We start from the raw sequence: 17369 nt of genomic DNA on the forward strand, positions 1-17369 counted from the left end.
CTACACCCAGGAGTCTGGGGATGCTGGGTAGTGGCTGGTCTCGTAGTTGAGCTCGCTGTATGGTCTCGAAGCTGAATAGAAGTCCACGTAGTTGCCGGTGGACTTGAGGCCCAGGTGCATGTTGAGGTCAGCTCCCTGTGGGGGGCGCTGGTGCACTTGGTCCTCATAGAAGGACTCCTCGTAGGCTCCGCCTGCTCCCGGAGGATTCTGGAAAGGAGGGTAGGGCTCTGAGGGGTTGGCCTGCAGGATGGAGACATAAGGAAGGTTACACCTTGGATACGGCTAGTCCTCAACTGGTGAATAAAGCATGACTCCTGTATGAGCCGTGGGTTTGAATCCTGCCTGGAGAAGCAATGCTTCCAGAGTTTCGGGTGCCTGTCTCACCTGGTTGTGTTTGAGGTCATCAGTAGGAGACACATAGGCTCCTCTGTACAATGTGGACGTTCCGCTGGAGATTTGAACTGTAGGGAGACAAAGTACTGTGTTATCAATGGGTCAACTTCAGATGCTTCTCAACAGTAACAATGGAACTTGGACTTGCTCTGAATCCGAGTAGGCAGCAGTAGTAGTGAATAAGGAACAGCTGGCGCATGAAAGAAGTGTTCCTACCTGCCATGGCGTCTTTCCTAGAAGTGTGCTCGCCCTTGTTTCCATGGTAACTGGCATTGGTGCCTGTCGACTCGTAGTCCGTCTTTCTCTCCTTGAGTGCCATCATCTCCCGTGGAGAAGCTGGGGCGCTCGCTAAATGCATACACACACAAACACACACACACACACACACACACACACACACATGGACCCACGTTACAAGTCTGAGCAGAAACACCACCCCCCTGATGAAGATGCCCAGCAGTGAAAATGTACAAGCTGGTCCACTGGGTGGTCTACTAACGACCACATGGCTTTTCTATAATTAAATCACGATTTGCTTTTAAATGGTTTTGTATATAAAACTGCTTAAACTGAGTCATTCTTCCGCTTTCTATATTTATCTTTCTCTGTGTCATTCTCTCTCCTTCTCTGTGTTCCTCTCTTGGTCTCTGCTTTCTCTGTTCTCATCTCACTGGGTAAGTGACTAACTCTGCGCGGCAGCTGATTCAGTGAGACTTGGGTGTCCTCGGTATACTTCAACTTCACCTTCACTTGTTGTCTTTCGGTTGAGGAGAGATGGGTTCTCACCCACCCGCCAGAACCAGAGAGAGAAAGCGTGAGATTTAGAGGAGAGGAGATGGCAGAGAGAGAGAGAGACAGACAGACAGGCAGGCAGCAGTAGAGACAGGAGAGGCTGGGAGAAAAACACTTTGATCTGGTAATGGATTTCTTTGTAGAGAAGGTTTAGAGAGCTAGAGAGAAGGAGAAAAAGAGAGAGAGGTCAGAAGTAAATACAACAGTGGACTCACCTGATCGATTATTGGGCGACGTCCGTACGGGAGAGATGGATGGGGTTCGAGAGGAGGAGTAAGGTCGTTGTCTATCTCTCTCTATCGTAGATGAGGAGCCAATGAAATGATACTGAGAGTATCCATCCTGGAAAGAATCAAACAAACAGGACAATGTGCTGACCTGTAGTCTTAACATAGATATGAACAACGTGTTTAATCATTTATGAAAAACGAACAAATGTGATTATTGTTCAACTTGAATTTGCTGCTTTTTTCTCTCCAAATGAGATTTGAGGAGGGAAAGCTAGCAGTCTGTCTGGAAACTTTCTCATCCTTTCCCTTCATATGTAGAGGTCCCAGTAACCTAGTTACAACTGATTATAGAGTTGTAACCACCCATTGGAAAAGGACCTTTCAAGCCATTATGTTCGGCTGTCCTTAAGCAGGGACTCCCTGGGTCGGGACTAGGAAGGTGTGAAGTACCTTCTTGTAGAGGCTGCGGAGGTCTCTGTACTGCCACATGCTGTTGAGGACTTGCGAGGCCGCCTTCACCACTTTGGGCGTGTGTCTGGGAATTCAAGAGTGAAAGAAAAACAAGCCAAATGATCCTCAGAGGAACGGCAGGACATGATAGGGTACCACCCAGGTGGACGCGGGGTCACAGTCAGCGCAGAGCAGCTCGAGCCGCCACCTACTTGTCTCCTTTGCTCCTGGCGATGCCAATGAGCTTCTCGATGCCTCCCGCGTCTCTCAGAGCCTTGGTGTTCTCCATGTTCTTGGTGATGACCTCGTGCAGCGCGCAGCAGATGGCTGTGATGGTGTCGTCGGACATGGTCTTGCCCAGGCCACTGCTGGCCCCGCCTCCTCCACTGCTGTTGTTGTTGTTGCCCCCCGGCAGCCGGTGAACCAGGTCTCTCATCGCATACTTACCTGGAGCGGAGAGAGAGAAACAGAGAGAGAGGGGGATGCAAAGAGTTTGGTTATATCCAGTATTTGCATAGACTTTGAGTATGGACCTTTGGCTGTTGTTGCATGCTATAGACTATAAAATCCATCTTAAATATTCCATTGGTAGAATTGCAACCAGTACTTCAGTTCTGCTAGCACTCAGTCACGGGGGGGGGGGATCATGGCGACATGAATAGCTTTGTGAGTGACAGCCAGTTGAAGTCAGAAGTCTGATCCCTGACCTCCAGTGTGACCTGGTCAGAGCTTACAGGGCCCTGCTAACATGCCCAGCTTTGAAGCCTGGGATGTCAGACACAAGGCCATTGTCTACAGTCCCAGGTGGGTGAAAGCCTTGGCTACCGCCCTCCACATACACATAAGTATCAGAAAAAAAAAACACTAGCGGTACTTTTCCCACCAGAGGGGCACATGGGATCATTCTGGATAGTGGTACTCTGAAATGGAACATTGTTTGATAAGTTGTGCTCTGATTTTGCGGGCACTTCTGGGTTTAAGCACAACCTGACGAAAGATTTGAGTGAAAGTCACGGGGAACCAGAACTAAAACAAGAGAGAAAAGAGAATAAAGCAGACAGACATCCTTATCTGAATATTCGGAAAAAAGTCAAATCTTCCAACTTTGAAGAATTCGCCCAGAGATTTCAGCGATGACATTTACAGCGAGGTCCTATATGTCGAGGACTTAAACCATCCATCGTGGGCTCAAGCAGGGCTTTGTTACGACCTGGCCAACGCTGTAGGCTGGAGGACACAACAGCCAGGGCGCTGAGGGAAATGTCAAGGCCCTCGATAGGCGCCAGCGAAATTGAGTTTTCACAGGAAACACTAATAATGTTAAAGGCAGGTCTGGGAGAGTGGTTTCAACGACTGAGATTCAGAGCACGACCTGATCACTGGGGACCATACTGTACAAACACACATGAATTTACACAGACACGTACGCTCTGTAACCATGAGAAATGACAAAAAAAACCTCAGTCAGATACTGGGGGACTCTTCAAATGCCCAAGGGTACACAAGCATTGTTTTGAATGACTGTTTAACTTAGGAATCTCCTGCGTCTATACATTTATTTCGTATTTCCTTCTATTGAATCAGTGTTTATAATCCCATGAAAAGCTCAGAGCAGGAGGTAAACAGCGAGACAACCTAGACTGTCTAGACAGAGTTCTCCCATGGTTACAGCATGTGTTTGTGTGCCTTTCAGTTTGGGTTGTCCTGGTTAACATCACGCCAACATGTAAATAGACGATAATTGAGGGTAACCCATTATTCCATCAAGCCAGAGGCATGTGTGCTGCGGCGTGAAGCGGCGTGACACGACGAGCGTCTGCTCAGCACGCAGCAACAGACACGGGAGACGGCAGGGAGCAGTTGCCATGGAAACCCCGAGGTCCGACAGACAGCGAAGTTTATTAGGGAGATCACTAATGTTTCGGTATCAGCAGGGAATTACATACAGGGAAGAGAGGACAAAGAGCCGCACCCCTCTGTTTCTCGGTGAGGGAGCTCTGCCGCACACACACACACACACACACTAACACACACAAAGCAGGGCGTGGCTCACCGATGAGTTCTTTATTCCTGACGTCCAGAGCCATGTTCCTGAGGGCGGTGGCCACGGCGCACACCACGCGGTCGTTGTCGATCCTGAGCAGCTCCACCAGGATGGGCAGGCCCTTCTCCTTGCGCACCGCCGCACGGATGTACACCGACCACTAGGGGCAGCAGAGAACAGGGAGAGGACGAGTGGAGGAGAGGACAGACAGGATTTTAGACCAAAACTCTGTCGATGCACAGCTCATAATACGAGGGAGAGGAATTGAGCGGGGTTATTTATGAGTGAGTATTTCCCACTCCACATTAGGAGAGTAGCACTATACTATATAGTACAGACTATATACTCCTCTTCTATCCGTCTACCACACTCAGCAGTGCTGTACCTTCCAGCTGCCGGCGGCCAGATTCTGCAGAGCCCCCGCCGCCCCCTCCAGGGTGTCTGGGTTGGAGCACTCGGACAGCAGGGTGAGGTAGGGCTTCACGATGGTGGGGTGCCACAGCATCTGGATACCTTTCGGGGGGTCCGCCGAGTCAGGGAAGGGCCCCACGCCATCCCACTGGAGGGTGAGAAGATTGGAGAGGGGCTACCACACAATACCAGCGATACACTGCTGCTGCTGCAGTACCTCTTTGCTACCAGAAGGCATGCTGTAGGAGCGACTGGATTGGCTGCCCTGCAGTGCAACAAGGCACAGAGGTTGCACCATCCCACAGTCAGCGTTTGTCTAGTTGAAGTCAGATGGAGAAGATAGAGATCGAAGATCCGAATCAAATTCTCTAATTTCTTGGTCAAAACAAAACAAAGCTCCGTCATGTCATTCATCTCTTCTTCAGCCTCCCCTTTCAGAGATAAACCCCCCAAAAATGAGTAAATGAGTAATTATCCATTAGATGCAGTCTCTCCCCCCTCCCCCTCCTCCCCCTCCCCCAGCCCCACTGCTGCTTCACTAATTGCACACAGCTGTGATGGAGAGGAACAGAACCCTGGAGTGGTTCTGTCTCAGCCAGACTCTGATCTCTGATCAGTTTGGGATGTGTCCTCCTGCTGGCGGAGGTCTGGACACAGGGAGCTGAGGCTGATCCTGGAGCTGTGCTTGGCTGCCATGTTGAAACTCATCAATTACCTTGACAACTTCCCCTGGCAGCCCGGAAGAGTTTGGGTTTCAATATGGCTTTGTTAGCCACCCTCTCAACTAACAACAGAATGATCCACTCAACTGACAATATCATGCTTATCCCCATGACAACCAGCCCATGTCGGTCATTCTTTGTAAAGACAGCTGCAGCTTCGTTCTAAAAGGCATGGGGGACTTTGATTTCTGCGTAATCCTAAACTGCCAGTGGACAATTTGTTTTAAATCATAATACCACCATAACTCATTGCTAGTCTGCATGTCATATCTACCAGACCTGATCTAATATCTATTTGCAAATGCAAAATTTCCGGTGCGCTTGATTTCACCCAAATGTATTCAAACCTTCAGTGTACCTTCAGTGTGCCAGTCGTGAGGAACATTAAACAGCAAGTCAAGAAACTGAAATCTATGTAATTGCTTCGGTCCACTCCTTCCCCATAGTCAAATGAAGCGCTCCCTCCACCCACCTGGTCGTGCCCCTTCTTCCTCTTCTTCTTCTTGCCCCAGCAGCCGGAGCTCTCGCCCTCCTTCCCGCTGGCGTCGGCACACAGCAGGCCGTCCAGCTCCTCGCTGCCCACCTGCTGGCCCTGGGACGTCTCGGCCGCCAGGCGGTACGACAGGTTCCTCAGGATGCACACACAGTTCTCGATGGTCTGGAGGGAGGGAGGGAGGGAGGGAGGGAGGGAAGGACAGGGAGGGAGGGAGGGAGGGACAGGGAGGGAGGGAGGGAGGGAGGGAGGGAGGGAGGGAGGGAGGGAGGGAGGGAGGGAGGGAGGGAGGGAGGGAGGGAGGGAGGGAGGGAGGGAGGGAGGGAGGGAGGGAGGGAGGGAGGGAGGGAGAAAATGAGGATCAAGTATGGAGAGACCTATTTTTCTATTCCTCTACGCTTAATCAACTGCGTAATAATCTATGCCGTCTGTGTTACTGTGGTACTGTTGATGTTCCTGCGAATATTGAGATTATCCTGGCACCGACGGGATTCCATATGCTCAACAATCAACAGGCAGGAAATCCCTTATTAAATGAATATTTAGCGTCTTTGTTAAGACTGATTCTTATGGTGTTCAGAATTGGTGTTCAGAATTGCTGCATGTGTTGGAGTGCCTCCCGGCTAATGGAGACCGGTGAGCTCGCTTGTGGTTTTGGCCTGGGTCCAGGGCCCAGTGGTACACTGTGGTGCTGCTAATCCTATTGTAGTCCTCATCCAGGCAGGCATACATCAGAGGAGGAGAGGAAGGGGAGAGGGAGAGAGAGATAGAGAGAGAATAGAAATAGAGACAGAAAGAGAGAGGGTGGGAAAGAGAGAAGAGAAAGAGAGAGGCGGACTACTGTGGAGGGATGGAGAGACGGATGGAGACTTTGATCAGCTAAAGGATTTCAGTGGGATTAGAGCTGCCAGATCTCCTTCTAACAGGTTTTTGCTGAAAGTCCAACAGACAGAGAACAAAGGGCCTCCCTGTGGACCCACACAAACCAGGGACCTCATTTAGGTCTTTTGGAGCACATATGTAGAGTACAGAGTGCATGTAGAGAATCCACTGCCTGCTTCTATGTAGAGTATCGAAAAGAGAAAAATTGAGTTGATGTGGAGAGTACTTTGGAGGGTACATGTGCAGGGAAATCCAAGAAGCAAAACTATGTGTGCCAAGTATTGGACATGTATGAGGTGTTTCCAAAACCGGAGCCGGCTTCAAAGTCGTTTCGGCTTTCACCTTGCCAGGATTGTTTCTACGTCTTTCCCCTTCTGCCTTTCATCGTCGACGTGAGTATTATGGTCTGCCCCCCCCACTTCCACATGTTGTCCACTTTCTCCAGAGAGGGGGAAGGGGAGAGGGGACAGGAAGTGGTAGGGTACCTTGCTGTCGATCTCGCTGCTGCCCAGGGCGGTCTGGATGACGTAGAGCAGAGCATCTGTCAGACCCTCACACTCCCTCATCCTCCTCCTCGCCTCTTCTCCTGCTGAGCTCACGTTCCTGCAACACACACACACACAGATTGTCAACACATCTTTGAACATGTACCGTGAATTAAGATCTATTTTCCTTCCACATGATATAGTAAGTAAGCAGTGTCATTTCCAGCAGCGTAACCTTAAAAATATTGATGCATGTCCATATTGAAGATTGCATTTGACTCTTCAAGTCCTTAGTTTGGCTTTCTCTCCAGCTTATCTTAAATGTCATTGTATTCGATTCTAACAAATGATAGTCAGTAAGCTTGCTAAGCATCAACCAACGAATCAACCGTACAACCCACTCTCCAGCCACCGAGCTACACAAACAGAAACCCAGCAAGCACCCAGTCAGCAAGCCAGCCAGCCAGCCAACAAACCCACCAACCAAGATACCAGCCTGACCAGATCTGATCAAGTGGAGTCTGGTCTGACCTGATCTAGTCTATTCTGGTCTGGTCTAGTCTGAGCAACACACCTCATCTCATCCACTTTCCAGAACACACTATTTCTGCTTTGGGAAGGGCCAAAGAGACAAAACCTGGATCAATCTCGTCTATAAAGCTGCATTTAGAAGCCTGACTCTGGCATTGATGAGTTGACTGGACAATGGAGGTGAGAGTGGAGGTGAGAAAGACAGAGAAAGAGAGAGAGGGAGGGAGGAGAAAGAGGACAGGAAGAGAGAAAGGGAGGGGGGGGGTGTGAGGCTATTATCTATCAGCTCGACCCTGTCTTATCAGTACAGAACAACAACACAAAGGGTCACAGTTCCCTGCTTCAGTAACACAGCAGAGATGACCTCTGGGCAAAGACAACCTGGCCATATTTCCATCCCTCCACCACACAGCTGTGAGTCAACAAGTATTTTAGTCTAGTCTTATATGCGGTTCCGTAGCTGTCAAAACACACTCACATTAACGGAAATGCTTAAGTGCTGTCGGTAAGACATATATCCATCACCACTACTGTACACCTCTATTATATCTAGATATCTAAAATACTGTACAGACCAGTCAGACTAGCGATCTCCACAAGGCTTTGTGGTGCGTGACAGACGGCGCTCAGTGCTAGACTCTCCTACTGTTAACCAGCTGGGTGTGGTTGTACAGACAAACAGACATGCTCGCTGTCGGTAGCCAGATGATCCCATGCAGACTTCCAGCCGAGAGCGCCAATCAGCACGTCGCGTTTCCTGTCAGCTGCTGCCGCGACAACCGGCGACAACCGGCAGTGGCGCGGCAGCCCATCTCCCGTGGCGACAAGAGGGGTGGGGGGTGACACAAGCATGTGGGAGCCATCCGGAGTTTTGCTGTGCCTCGATCGCTGGGAGACCCGGTGCTCATTAACGGGCCGTGACGCTCCAGGATTAGCTCGCTGGGCTAAGGGACTCACAAGCAGTCCTCACTACCGGCCACTAACATGACTCAGCACATCATTACACCATTAATATACCACCTACTCACTCTCAGCAAGCCAACAAGACACAGAACGCTGCAGCACTGATGATTGGTCCAGGGAGAATGTGTATGCATCTCAGAAGCCAATGGGGTTAGGCCATGTCACAATGCCCTGGCTTTCTGTGTTAATCACAGACTCTGTGACAAGGTAAGATACATAGCACACCCTGTCTGAGTGTGGATATATGTGTGACTTGTGTCTGCATAGTATTAGCGAGAACTTTTAAACTCGCACTTTGTTGCCATTCAGTATTACCAGACCAATGCGCCAAGAGAGACAGATGATTCACCGACACTGGGGCTGACATTTATAACCCTAACATGAGCTGCATTAAAACTGTGGTTCTGTTCAACAGAGGGACAGTCAAGATAACTGAGCTATAAACATCCTGGGCTACAGTGTGTGAACAGTACTGCCAGGGTTTCCCCAAAGCCCCAGGCCCCATCGCTCCCCCCAACCTCTCTCTCTCTCCCCCCAAACTCTCTTTCTCTCCCCCCAACCTTTCTCTCTCTCTCGCTCTGTCTCTCTCTCTTCTTTCCCCAGTTTGCTGAGTGGACACTATGAGTTGCATCCAGAGACAGACATCATGATGATCATGAGGGATAATACTTGCCTGGTCAGTCCAGCCCTGGCAATGTTCATCTTCTGCTGTGTCACAGCCCAGTATTATTCAATAATCCATTAATCTATTCAAAATGTACAACCAAGTACAGAGACCAAGTATCCATAAATGTGTTGCAGTTAGTACGGAAGCTCGAGGATTTTGACCCTGGATAGACTTCTCAAACCACTGCATTGAAAAAAATATTTCATTGTTGTAGCTGATATAGACTTATACACTTCCACATGTGTTTGGGAGGACTATGTGCCAAACACATACACACTGTAAGTTGGAATGCTTGCAAAGCCAGCCGGGATACTACAGAGGCTTAAAGAGACGGCCAACCTCAGTGGTCTCCACAGCTACACCACGACCTTCCACCTTTCTGAAATGCAGACTGTACAGCTAGCTGAGGTTTGATCTCCACAGGAGCAGATCCGGGTCAAAGGCTGTCACCGTGCAATTAACATGTCCTCTGCATGAGATCCACGTAGGACTGCAGAGACAATAGCTGCTGCTTTGGCGACAGCAAACGGGGATTCAGAGAAACAAGGCGACCCGTGCCGACGGGCCCACGGTGTGTGTTTGACCTTTGACCTGTTGCAGGGCCGTGTGGGGCGACCCGTACTGACCTGAGGCAGCCGGTGGCGTTGCGGAGCACCTGGGAGGAGTGCAGGTGCAGCTTGCGGTCCTCCTGGTGGGGCGATGTGTCCCAGCCTGAGTGAGGGATGATGACGGCGTTGGTCAGGACCGCAAGGGCGTCCTGGATGATGGGCATCTTTAGGGCGTCGCACGACGACAGGTTCCACAACACGCCTGGGTCGCACACACACACACAGGCGTACATACACACAATGACGTACAATCAATAAAAACACATGAAAGTCAATAACGGAATGCACGTCGATTTGAGCTGCTCCACTCACTTTCGGAACGCAACAAGACCTCAAATGTAGAGATGGTAGCTTCTGTAAATGTTTAATGAGGCTCGTATGTGCATCTGCTCACCAAAGCAAGCATATTTCCCCCCTGGTGCAGATTTGTGAGGGGCAGTCGTGACTGTGCAATAAACTGCAGCCTGCACCCAAGGCTCCCAAGATTGTGATCTTTCTCTATAATTTAATGTGCAACCAGCCAACCTCGAAAATGGAGGGACTTTTCTCTCGCCTACCAATTATATCCCTCCCTTCAGCAACCGGCTTCTGCATGGAGAAGGAACAACACACATAGAGGGAAAGACAGACCTGGCCGCTCCTCTCCTCAACTCTTTGTTTCTACTCTGCTCCCATCTTCCTCCAAACCAGAAGAGGGACTTAGCATGTGAGGGCATGCCTTGCTTCCCTATGGCCTAAACCTCTAGAACCTCCGATAAGCGCAAGATCTAGGGAGCATCCTCCTCGAGTCCTCCTTACGTGCCAGAGGCGATTACTTCCAGTCTGCCATGGCTAAAAGTGTTAGTTGTGTTTTTGATGTGTTTACACGGCCGCAAATGCAGCTGTTAACCAAAGGTCGACTCCACACAGAGATTAGCGAGCGTCGGACACACACAACACTCAGGGTGGGAGGGTCCTTCACAACGCTCCTCATCACAAAACACTATGATTTGTCAAGAGGCCACACACACACACACAAGCACACACTCAACCCTGATTGTGATAACCTTGGCGGCCAACCCGACACATCATAATTCTAGCTGACCTTCACTCCTCCCCCCACCCCCCACCCCGCCCCCGTGCCCCCCTCCCCACCCCACCACACCTCCTTTAGGAAGGCAATTACAGCCGAGCGGACCGTCATTCTTCGGCTCCATTCACCCTTGGCTGAACAACACCGGTGTAATTACACTCCAGTGGATCTGCTTCACTCTTATCAGATGCCTTGTTTTGCCTCGTGGTCCGTGCATCGAAATGACTAGCTACGCGTCGGTAATTAGCGCAGACAGTAATCTTGCAGGGGAGCATCGCTTTGCGCGGGCCGAGGGCGCAACGTCGCCGCGGCGTTGCCGTGTTGCCACAAATAAAAGGCCGTGCCTACAGCTGCGCTGGCGGGGCGGGGACATAATAGATATCTCCATATGCCTAAAATGCCACATTTCCATGGTGAGAGACAGAGGGATAAGCCTTTCATTCGACAGATGAAAGTGGTTAATTGCCTGAGCATTACATCATCAGAGAGAGAGAGCTGAGCAAAAGAGAGAGAGAGAGAGAGAGAGAGAGAGAGAGAGAGAGAGAGAGAGAGAGAGAGAGAGAGAGAGGGGGAGAGAGAGAGAGAGAGAGAGTGGAAGAGAGAGAGGGGGAGAGAGACAGAGAGAGAGAAAAAGAGAAAGAGAGAGGGGGAGAGAGAGGAATGGGGAAGAGATTGGATCTGTCTGCTATACTGCAGCTTGGTCTTGGGGCTGTGGGGTTGTGGGCAGTATCCCACTGAATAATGACTTGACCAGCGGGAGCAAAAGAGGGAGAGAGTGAGAGAGCAAGAGAGTGACCGAGAGAGAGAGAGAGACAGAGATTTAAAAATAAATAAAAAGAGAGTATGAAGGGGTGAACTGGAGCAATGCTAAAGATAAAGTAAATTTGTTTTGGCTGTCTCTGATGTGATCTAAAGAGGCCACCTTCCCACTTAATCCCTCTGAACAGCAGAGAGGAGAGGAGAGAAAAGGAGAGGTGAGGGGAGGAGAGGGTAAGAGGAGGAGAGGAGAAGAGGAGAGGAGAAGAGGAGGAGAGGAGAAGAGGAGGAGAGGAGAAGAGGAGGAGAGGAGAAGAGAAGAGGAGAAGAGGAGGAGAGGTGGAGAGGAGGAGAGGAGAGGAGAAGAGAAGAAGAGAAGAAGAGGAGAGGAGAAGAGATGAGAAGAGAGGAGAAGAGAGGAGAAGAGGAGGAGAGGAGAAGAGGAGGAGAGGAGAAGAGAAGAAAAGAGAGGAGAGGTGAAGAGGAGAAGGGGAGGAGAAGAGGAGGAGAAGAGAAGAAAAGAGAGGAGAGGTGAAGAGAAGAAAAGAGAGGAGAGGTGAAGAGGAGAAAAGAGAGGAGAGGAGGAGAGGAGGAGAGGAGAAGAGAAGAAAAGAGAGGAGAGGTGAAGAGGAGGAGAGGAGGAGAAGGGGAGGAGTACCCGTGGGTATGGCGGGTCTTTCTAGCCGCTGATTAATTTGTGACAGGAGGGAATATGTGCTCCGTCTTTTGAACTGCATTCTAATTTATATGGTAATCTTCTTTAAGACAGTACCGGTGCAAACCGTTCATGTCCTACGCATTTTCAGCTTAAAACCCAACCCAACCGTACAAGGAAATAAATATATAAAAGCATTAAAACATGATTTCTCAATAAGCCTGCTGGCTGTGCTGAAAGGCAGTCAGGTCCATTTGTCCTATTTTAAATCCTAAGTGAGAATGTTCCCCATTATTTACAAGACAGGTGATTAAATAACTGTGACCCAGCATGTGATTGGACGGTGGGTTTGGTGTGTTTCTGATCAGCTGCTGCACATGATTGGACAGCAGAAGGGGCATGTTTGTTACTGGCCACGTGATTGGCCAAGGACGAGCAGAGCAGGTACCTGTGAGCAGCTCTCGTATCTCCACGTCGGTGGTCTTCCTGAGGAGACGCACCAGGGCTGGGATCCCCCCGCAGTTCTTCAGGGCAATCTTGTTGTCGTCGTTGGCTTTGCCGTAAACCAGGTTCCTCAGCGCTCCACACGCGCTGCGGTGAACATCCGTCATCCGGTGATCCAGTAGGTCCACCAGCAGCTGGATTCCGCCTTGTCGCCGGATCTGACCAATCGGGATAGACAGAAAACGAGGATGAACCAATTTGCTTGAAGTTCATATTAATCCTGTTGTCATTTATCCTCCTACTGTGTGACTAAGTAGGTCATTCATCACGCAAAGGTACACCATATCATAGCCTGGAACTATGTTTAATGTATGTTGTTTTGGATCAGTCTGCATGTTCTTGGATCAGTTCAGTTGAGACTTCCCAGTCAGGATGTAAACACGTATCTTCTAGATAAAACATCCAGATTCCAACAAACACTGACATTTGTGATGCATACAGTACATGTTTTCCTACTTACAGTAAATTGAATGTGCTTTATGTATAGAATAAGTTACTCTGGGTGACTTCACATGGACATCCCCATTCCTAGCCTAGATTATACATCCTCATTAGAGCATGATTCATCATACCACCTCTGTTACATAAGCTTGTGTGTGAGTTTCTGTGTGTGTGTGTTCAATCATTCTCTTTTCCATCACCCTTCATCACTTATACTCTATTAATAGGCACTCTTGTGTTAGTTCCTTTCCTTCGGATCACTCTACAGTCACGTCTGTCTGTCTGTCTGTCTGTCTGTCCGTGTCTGTGTGTGTGTGGGTGTGGTTGGGGGCCGGCTGTTAGAGTCTACTACCACAGTAATGAGTGACTGACTGTATATTTGATGAGATGCCCTGGCACAGCAGACAGACACACACACACCCTACCTCAGACTTGATCTTGTTGTCTCCGAAGCAGAGGTGCTGCAGGTAGGCCGCGGCGTTGGACTGGACCGAGGGGAACTGGTGCTGCAGCATCTGGATCACCTCCGGCAGCTCCGGATCCCGCCAGCCAAACTCCCTACAGGGGACACACCCAAACAAACAGAACACACACACACGCACGCACGCATACACACACACACGTACGCAAGCACAGACGTACGTGCACACACACACACACACACCAAACGCACACACATACACAGAAGATTAGCATGTTGAACACTGTTCTTGTCCATGCCCTGTGTTCCACTTGCGCACCCCCCACATGTGTCTTACATCATCACAGTCTAAGCAGGAGCATGGGGGATGAGCAAAGTCAGAAGGTGTGTGTAAAGCATGAATGCGCTACATTTATAGCAAACATGATACGCTTGGCAGGATACCGTGTGTTCCTGCCAACAACTTTGTAACGAGATGAGAACTTGGGTTCTGGTTAAAATATCCTGAATGAAGAACTGGGGTTTGTGTCCTGAAAAGGTGGTGCGAGATCTTATGATCGTGTTGTCTCTGGTGTTGGAGTGTTCAACTGTCAGGCCTTAGGATGACAGTAACCCGGTCCTATTCCTGCTCTGTCCTCTTACATTCACACACACACACACACACACACCACGCTCACACAGGCAAAGGCAGTGAGACTCCCGTGTGAAAACCTCAACAGATCAAATCAGCACCTTCCCACATCAGCACCTGCCAAACCTCAAACCATCACAGACACACATTCACCCATACAAGCACACACACACACGCACACACACGTGCCCCATTTAACCGCACTGACGCGACGTCACGCATGCCCAGTTCTAGCTAACGTAACATGTCACAGAGTCTCTCAGGGACGGAGGATCCATCAGACTAACGAGTTCTACTGAGCTATCACATTACTTATGATGTGTGTGTTTGTGTGTGTGTGTGTGAGGGTGTGTGTTGTGGAGAACTGAGAGGAAGTAGGGTGAGGTGTATGTGTCTGTGTGTGTTTGGGATGGTTAGTGTGTGCATTGTGGTGGAGGCAGTGGGTTCGACGTGAGAGTGTTGGTAAGAACAGAGAGACTGTGCGAGATTAGCGGGAGGTTGTGTGTACCTACGTACGTGTGCATGTGTGTGTGTGTGTGTGAATGGCAGCAGAGCTAGAACAGTTGATGCTGTTGTGCACGTCTTGGCAGCTGCAGAGATGATGAACACAGTCCGACGGGAAGAGAAGCCTCAGGACCAGCTACGTCTCAGGAACGACAACACACACACACACGCACGCACAAGCGTCCGCACAGGCAAGCACATACACACACAAACACATACACACATGTATACACGCAGGCTTGCACGCACACACCCACAAGAACGTACACACACCCGTTCACACACACACTTGTCAAGAGGACTCGACCACACTACGCCCATTATAGAGAGGAGCAAACTCTCAGGAAGGTCAGTGAAGCGTTGAAGCGCTCTCCTTTCCTCTCCTCAGCCAGCCCCTCCTCTCCCTCTCCTCTTCCCCTCTTCTCTTCTCTCCCTCGTCTCCACCCCTCTCTATCTCTCCTTACTCTCTGGTTCCCCCCTCATCCTTTCCAATCCTCCCTCCCATCCCTCCCTCCATATTCAGCAGAAGGCAGAGACGCCAGGCTGAGAGTGTGACTGGGAGGTCGTCCCTCTCACTTCTCTTATCACCCAGTTGAAGTCCTCCCTGGCACACGGCAGGGGGCTGCGTGCCTCCTCCCCATCTCTGGGAAGACAATCCTCCAGTCCTCGCTCTGCCCATCCCCGGGCTGGGCCCAAGCCAGGTCGCCCGACACCCCCCTCCATCCACAGCTGAACCCCTCTGCACCGAGCGAGCCATGCTCCATCGCTACACGGGGCTGGCTGGCACTAGGCGCCAGTGCAGGGCATTGTTGAGTTATGGGAGCTGACTGGGGTGCAGCCGTCAGAACCTATCTCATTCTGTGTGTGCAGCACTGGCATCAAAGGAACACAGTGGGGGCCGGATTAGAACGGATCGGAAAATGACCAATGGGAGCTGCAAATTATTTGAAATCAACCAATGGGGAGGGGGGATGTTTTGACATAGGGGGGGATGTAAAAGAAAAGGCAGCTTTTCAAAAAGGTTCTGTTCTCGTGGATGACTGTAAAGCTTTTTTTTTGTTTTTCGCCTACAGTTATTCCAAAGTTTGAGTGTTCCTCTGAGTCCTGTGACTTTCCTACTTTGGGTACATAGCTCGAGAACCAGCCAACAATGTTGGCGGACACTTCATTTGGAGAGTTCCCTCACAAACTGTCTACAGTGCAAGGATAAATAGACGTCCTGCGGATGTGTGTAGTCATGAAAACAGTCCTCATAGACTGCCGTGTTGTATATTCCTGACGTTCGGCTGGGCTCCTCAGGCCCACTGTCCCTTTACAGGGCATGTGGAAGAGCGCAGTGGGACTGAGAGTCACCAACCCAAAAAGATTCAGCAGTCTGACAAAAAAGCCGGACACACACACACACACACACACACACACACACACAGACCTCAGGGCCCTGTGCTAGCCATTTCTTTCCGTCATTACAGAATCACCATGAGAGACATTATTCACCCCTAGCCACCGGGACTGGGACTGGGAGGCCGACCATGATGATGTCACTGTTTTCTCTTTCCCTCTCCTCACGCCATCTCTTCTTCTCCTTCTGCAACATTCCACGTATCATACCAGCACAACCTTGAAAGGGGGAGATCATTCTCTCTGGCTCTCTATGTCTCATTATTCCTCTCTCTATCTCTCTCTGATTATGTAGCTTTAAAGGTCTTTAGTATCAATAGGAGGGAAGAGGAAAGGGGAGGAGGATACATGAGAGAACGGGGGAGGAGCTGGTGGAGTGGAGCGGAGGAGAGAGGAGAAGAGGGGGGATAGAAGAGGAAAAGGGAGGAGAGGGGAGGAGGAGAGCAGTCTAAATGAGGTGATTTGTAGCGATGAGCTTCCTTTCAGGAAGAGAATGAGAGACCAATCAAAGAATCTGCTGATTCACACAACCAAGACAAGGAGCTCTTTCTCTACCCCTCCCTCTACCTCCCTCCCTCGCTCTACCTCCCTCTACTCTCTGTCCCTTCCTCCGCCATATATGCCTTCTTCTCTTCAGCTCTCTAGTCTCCCACTTCCACTACCCTGCTCTCTATTCCTGTCCTCCCTTTTATCTCTGCTCTGCCCTTTGCCCTGCCTGTTCATTTCCCTGCCTTCACTCTCTCTCCCAGCATCCTTCCCTCTGCCCTCTCCTCCATCCCCCCCATACTCTCCCTGCTCATTCTTCCATCCCTTGACCCCCCTTCCTTGCTTCCTGCTCTCTCCTCCCCTCACAGTCGTGTGTCAATAACATGCTAGACTGGCTGCTGAAGTGTCCCTATACTATAGAGTATTCCTCCGGGCTTTGCTAATCTGGCCTTTCAAAGTCTCTCTTCTCCTGAGCACTAAAATGGCAGCTCTCTCTTCATCACCAGCACCAGTCACTTGTCTTCACTCTCAACCTCCCTGCCTGGCTGGATACATCTTTCTGTGTGTGTGTGTGTATTTGTGTTTCGGAGGGAAAGGTAGTGTCTAGTTGTGTATTTTTGTGAGCGAGGAGGAGGGGCACAAAATCCCTGAGCAGAAAGTAATGTAACATTTGGCGAGTCAGTGAATTGAGACTAACTCCTGAGTCTGAGACGTCTCGTCTCCTTTGTCTAAAAGCAGCCAGGTGAACTTATCTCCCCACCACATAGCTGGCAACATCTGCACCGGGACACAGACCGGCATGCTTTATGCAGGCCAAGACCTTGCCTCCA

At 50.2% G+C, this 17369-nt stretch overlaps 1 protein-coding gene across 1 annotated transcript in view; it reads right to left on the reverse strand.

Moving 5' to 3' along the window:
- The window catches only part of ctnnd2b (catenin (cadherin-associated protein), delta 2b), a 23350-nt gene continuing 5981 nt past the window's right edge, over positions 1–17369 (reverse strand). Inside the window, exons 4-16 of the mRNA XM_084707622.1 lie at positions 13525–13657; positions 12603–12816; positions 9690–9873; positions 6903–7020; positions 5515–5700; positions 4295–4468; positions 3919–4069; positions 2078–2312; positions 1866–1950; positions 1401–1527; positions 610–741; positions 385–461; positions 1–240 (exon numbers count right to left, since the gene is read on the reverse strand). Of these exons, the coding sequence (XP_084563748.1) occupies positions 1–240; positions 385–461; positions 610–741; positions 1401–1527; positions 1866–1950; positions 2078–2312; positions 3919–4069; positions 4295–4468; positions 5515–5700; positions 6903–7020; positions 9690–9873; positions 12603–12816; positions 13525–13657 (2056 nt within the window). The remainder of the gene's footprint in view (positions 241–384; positions 462–609; positions 742–1400; positions 1528–1865; positions 1951–2077; positions 2313–3918; positions 4070–4294; positions 4469–5514; positions 5701–6902; positions 7021–9689; positions 9874–12602; positions 12817–13524; positions 13658–17369) is intronic.

The sequence above is a fragment of the Hypomesus nipponensis genome, chromosome 10 (genome assembly GCF_054491055.1).
Source record: "Hypomesus nipponensis isolate SF chromosome 10, ASM5449105v1, whole genome shotgun sequence".
NCBI classification, from domain to species: domain Eukaryota; kingdom Metazoa; phylum Chordata; class Actinopteri; order Osmeriformes; family Osmeridae; genus Hypomesus; species Hypomesus nipponensis.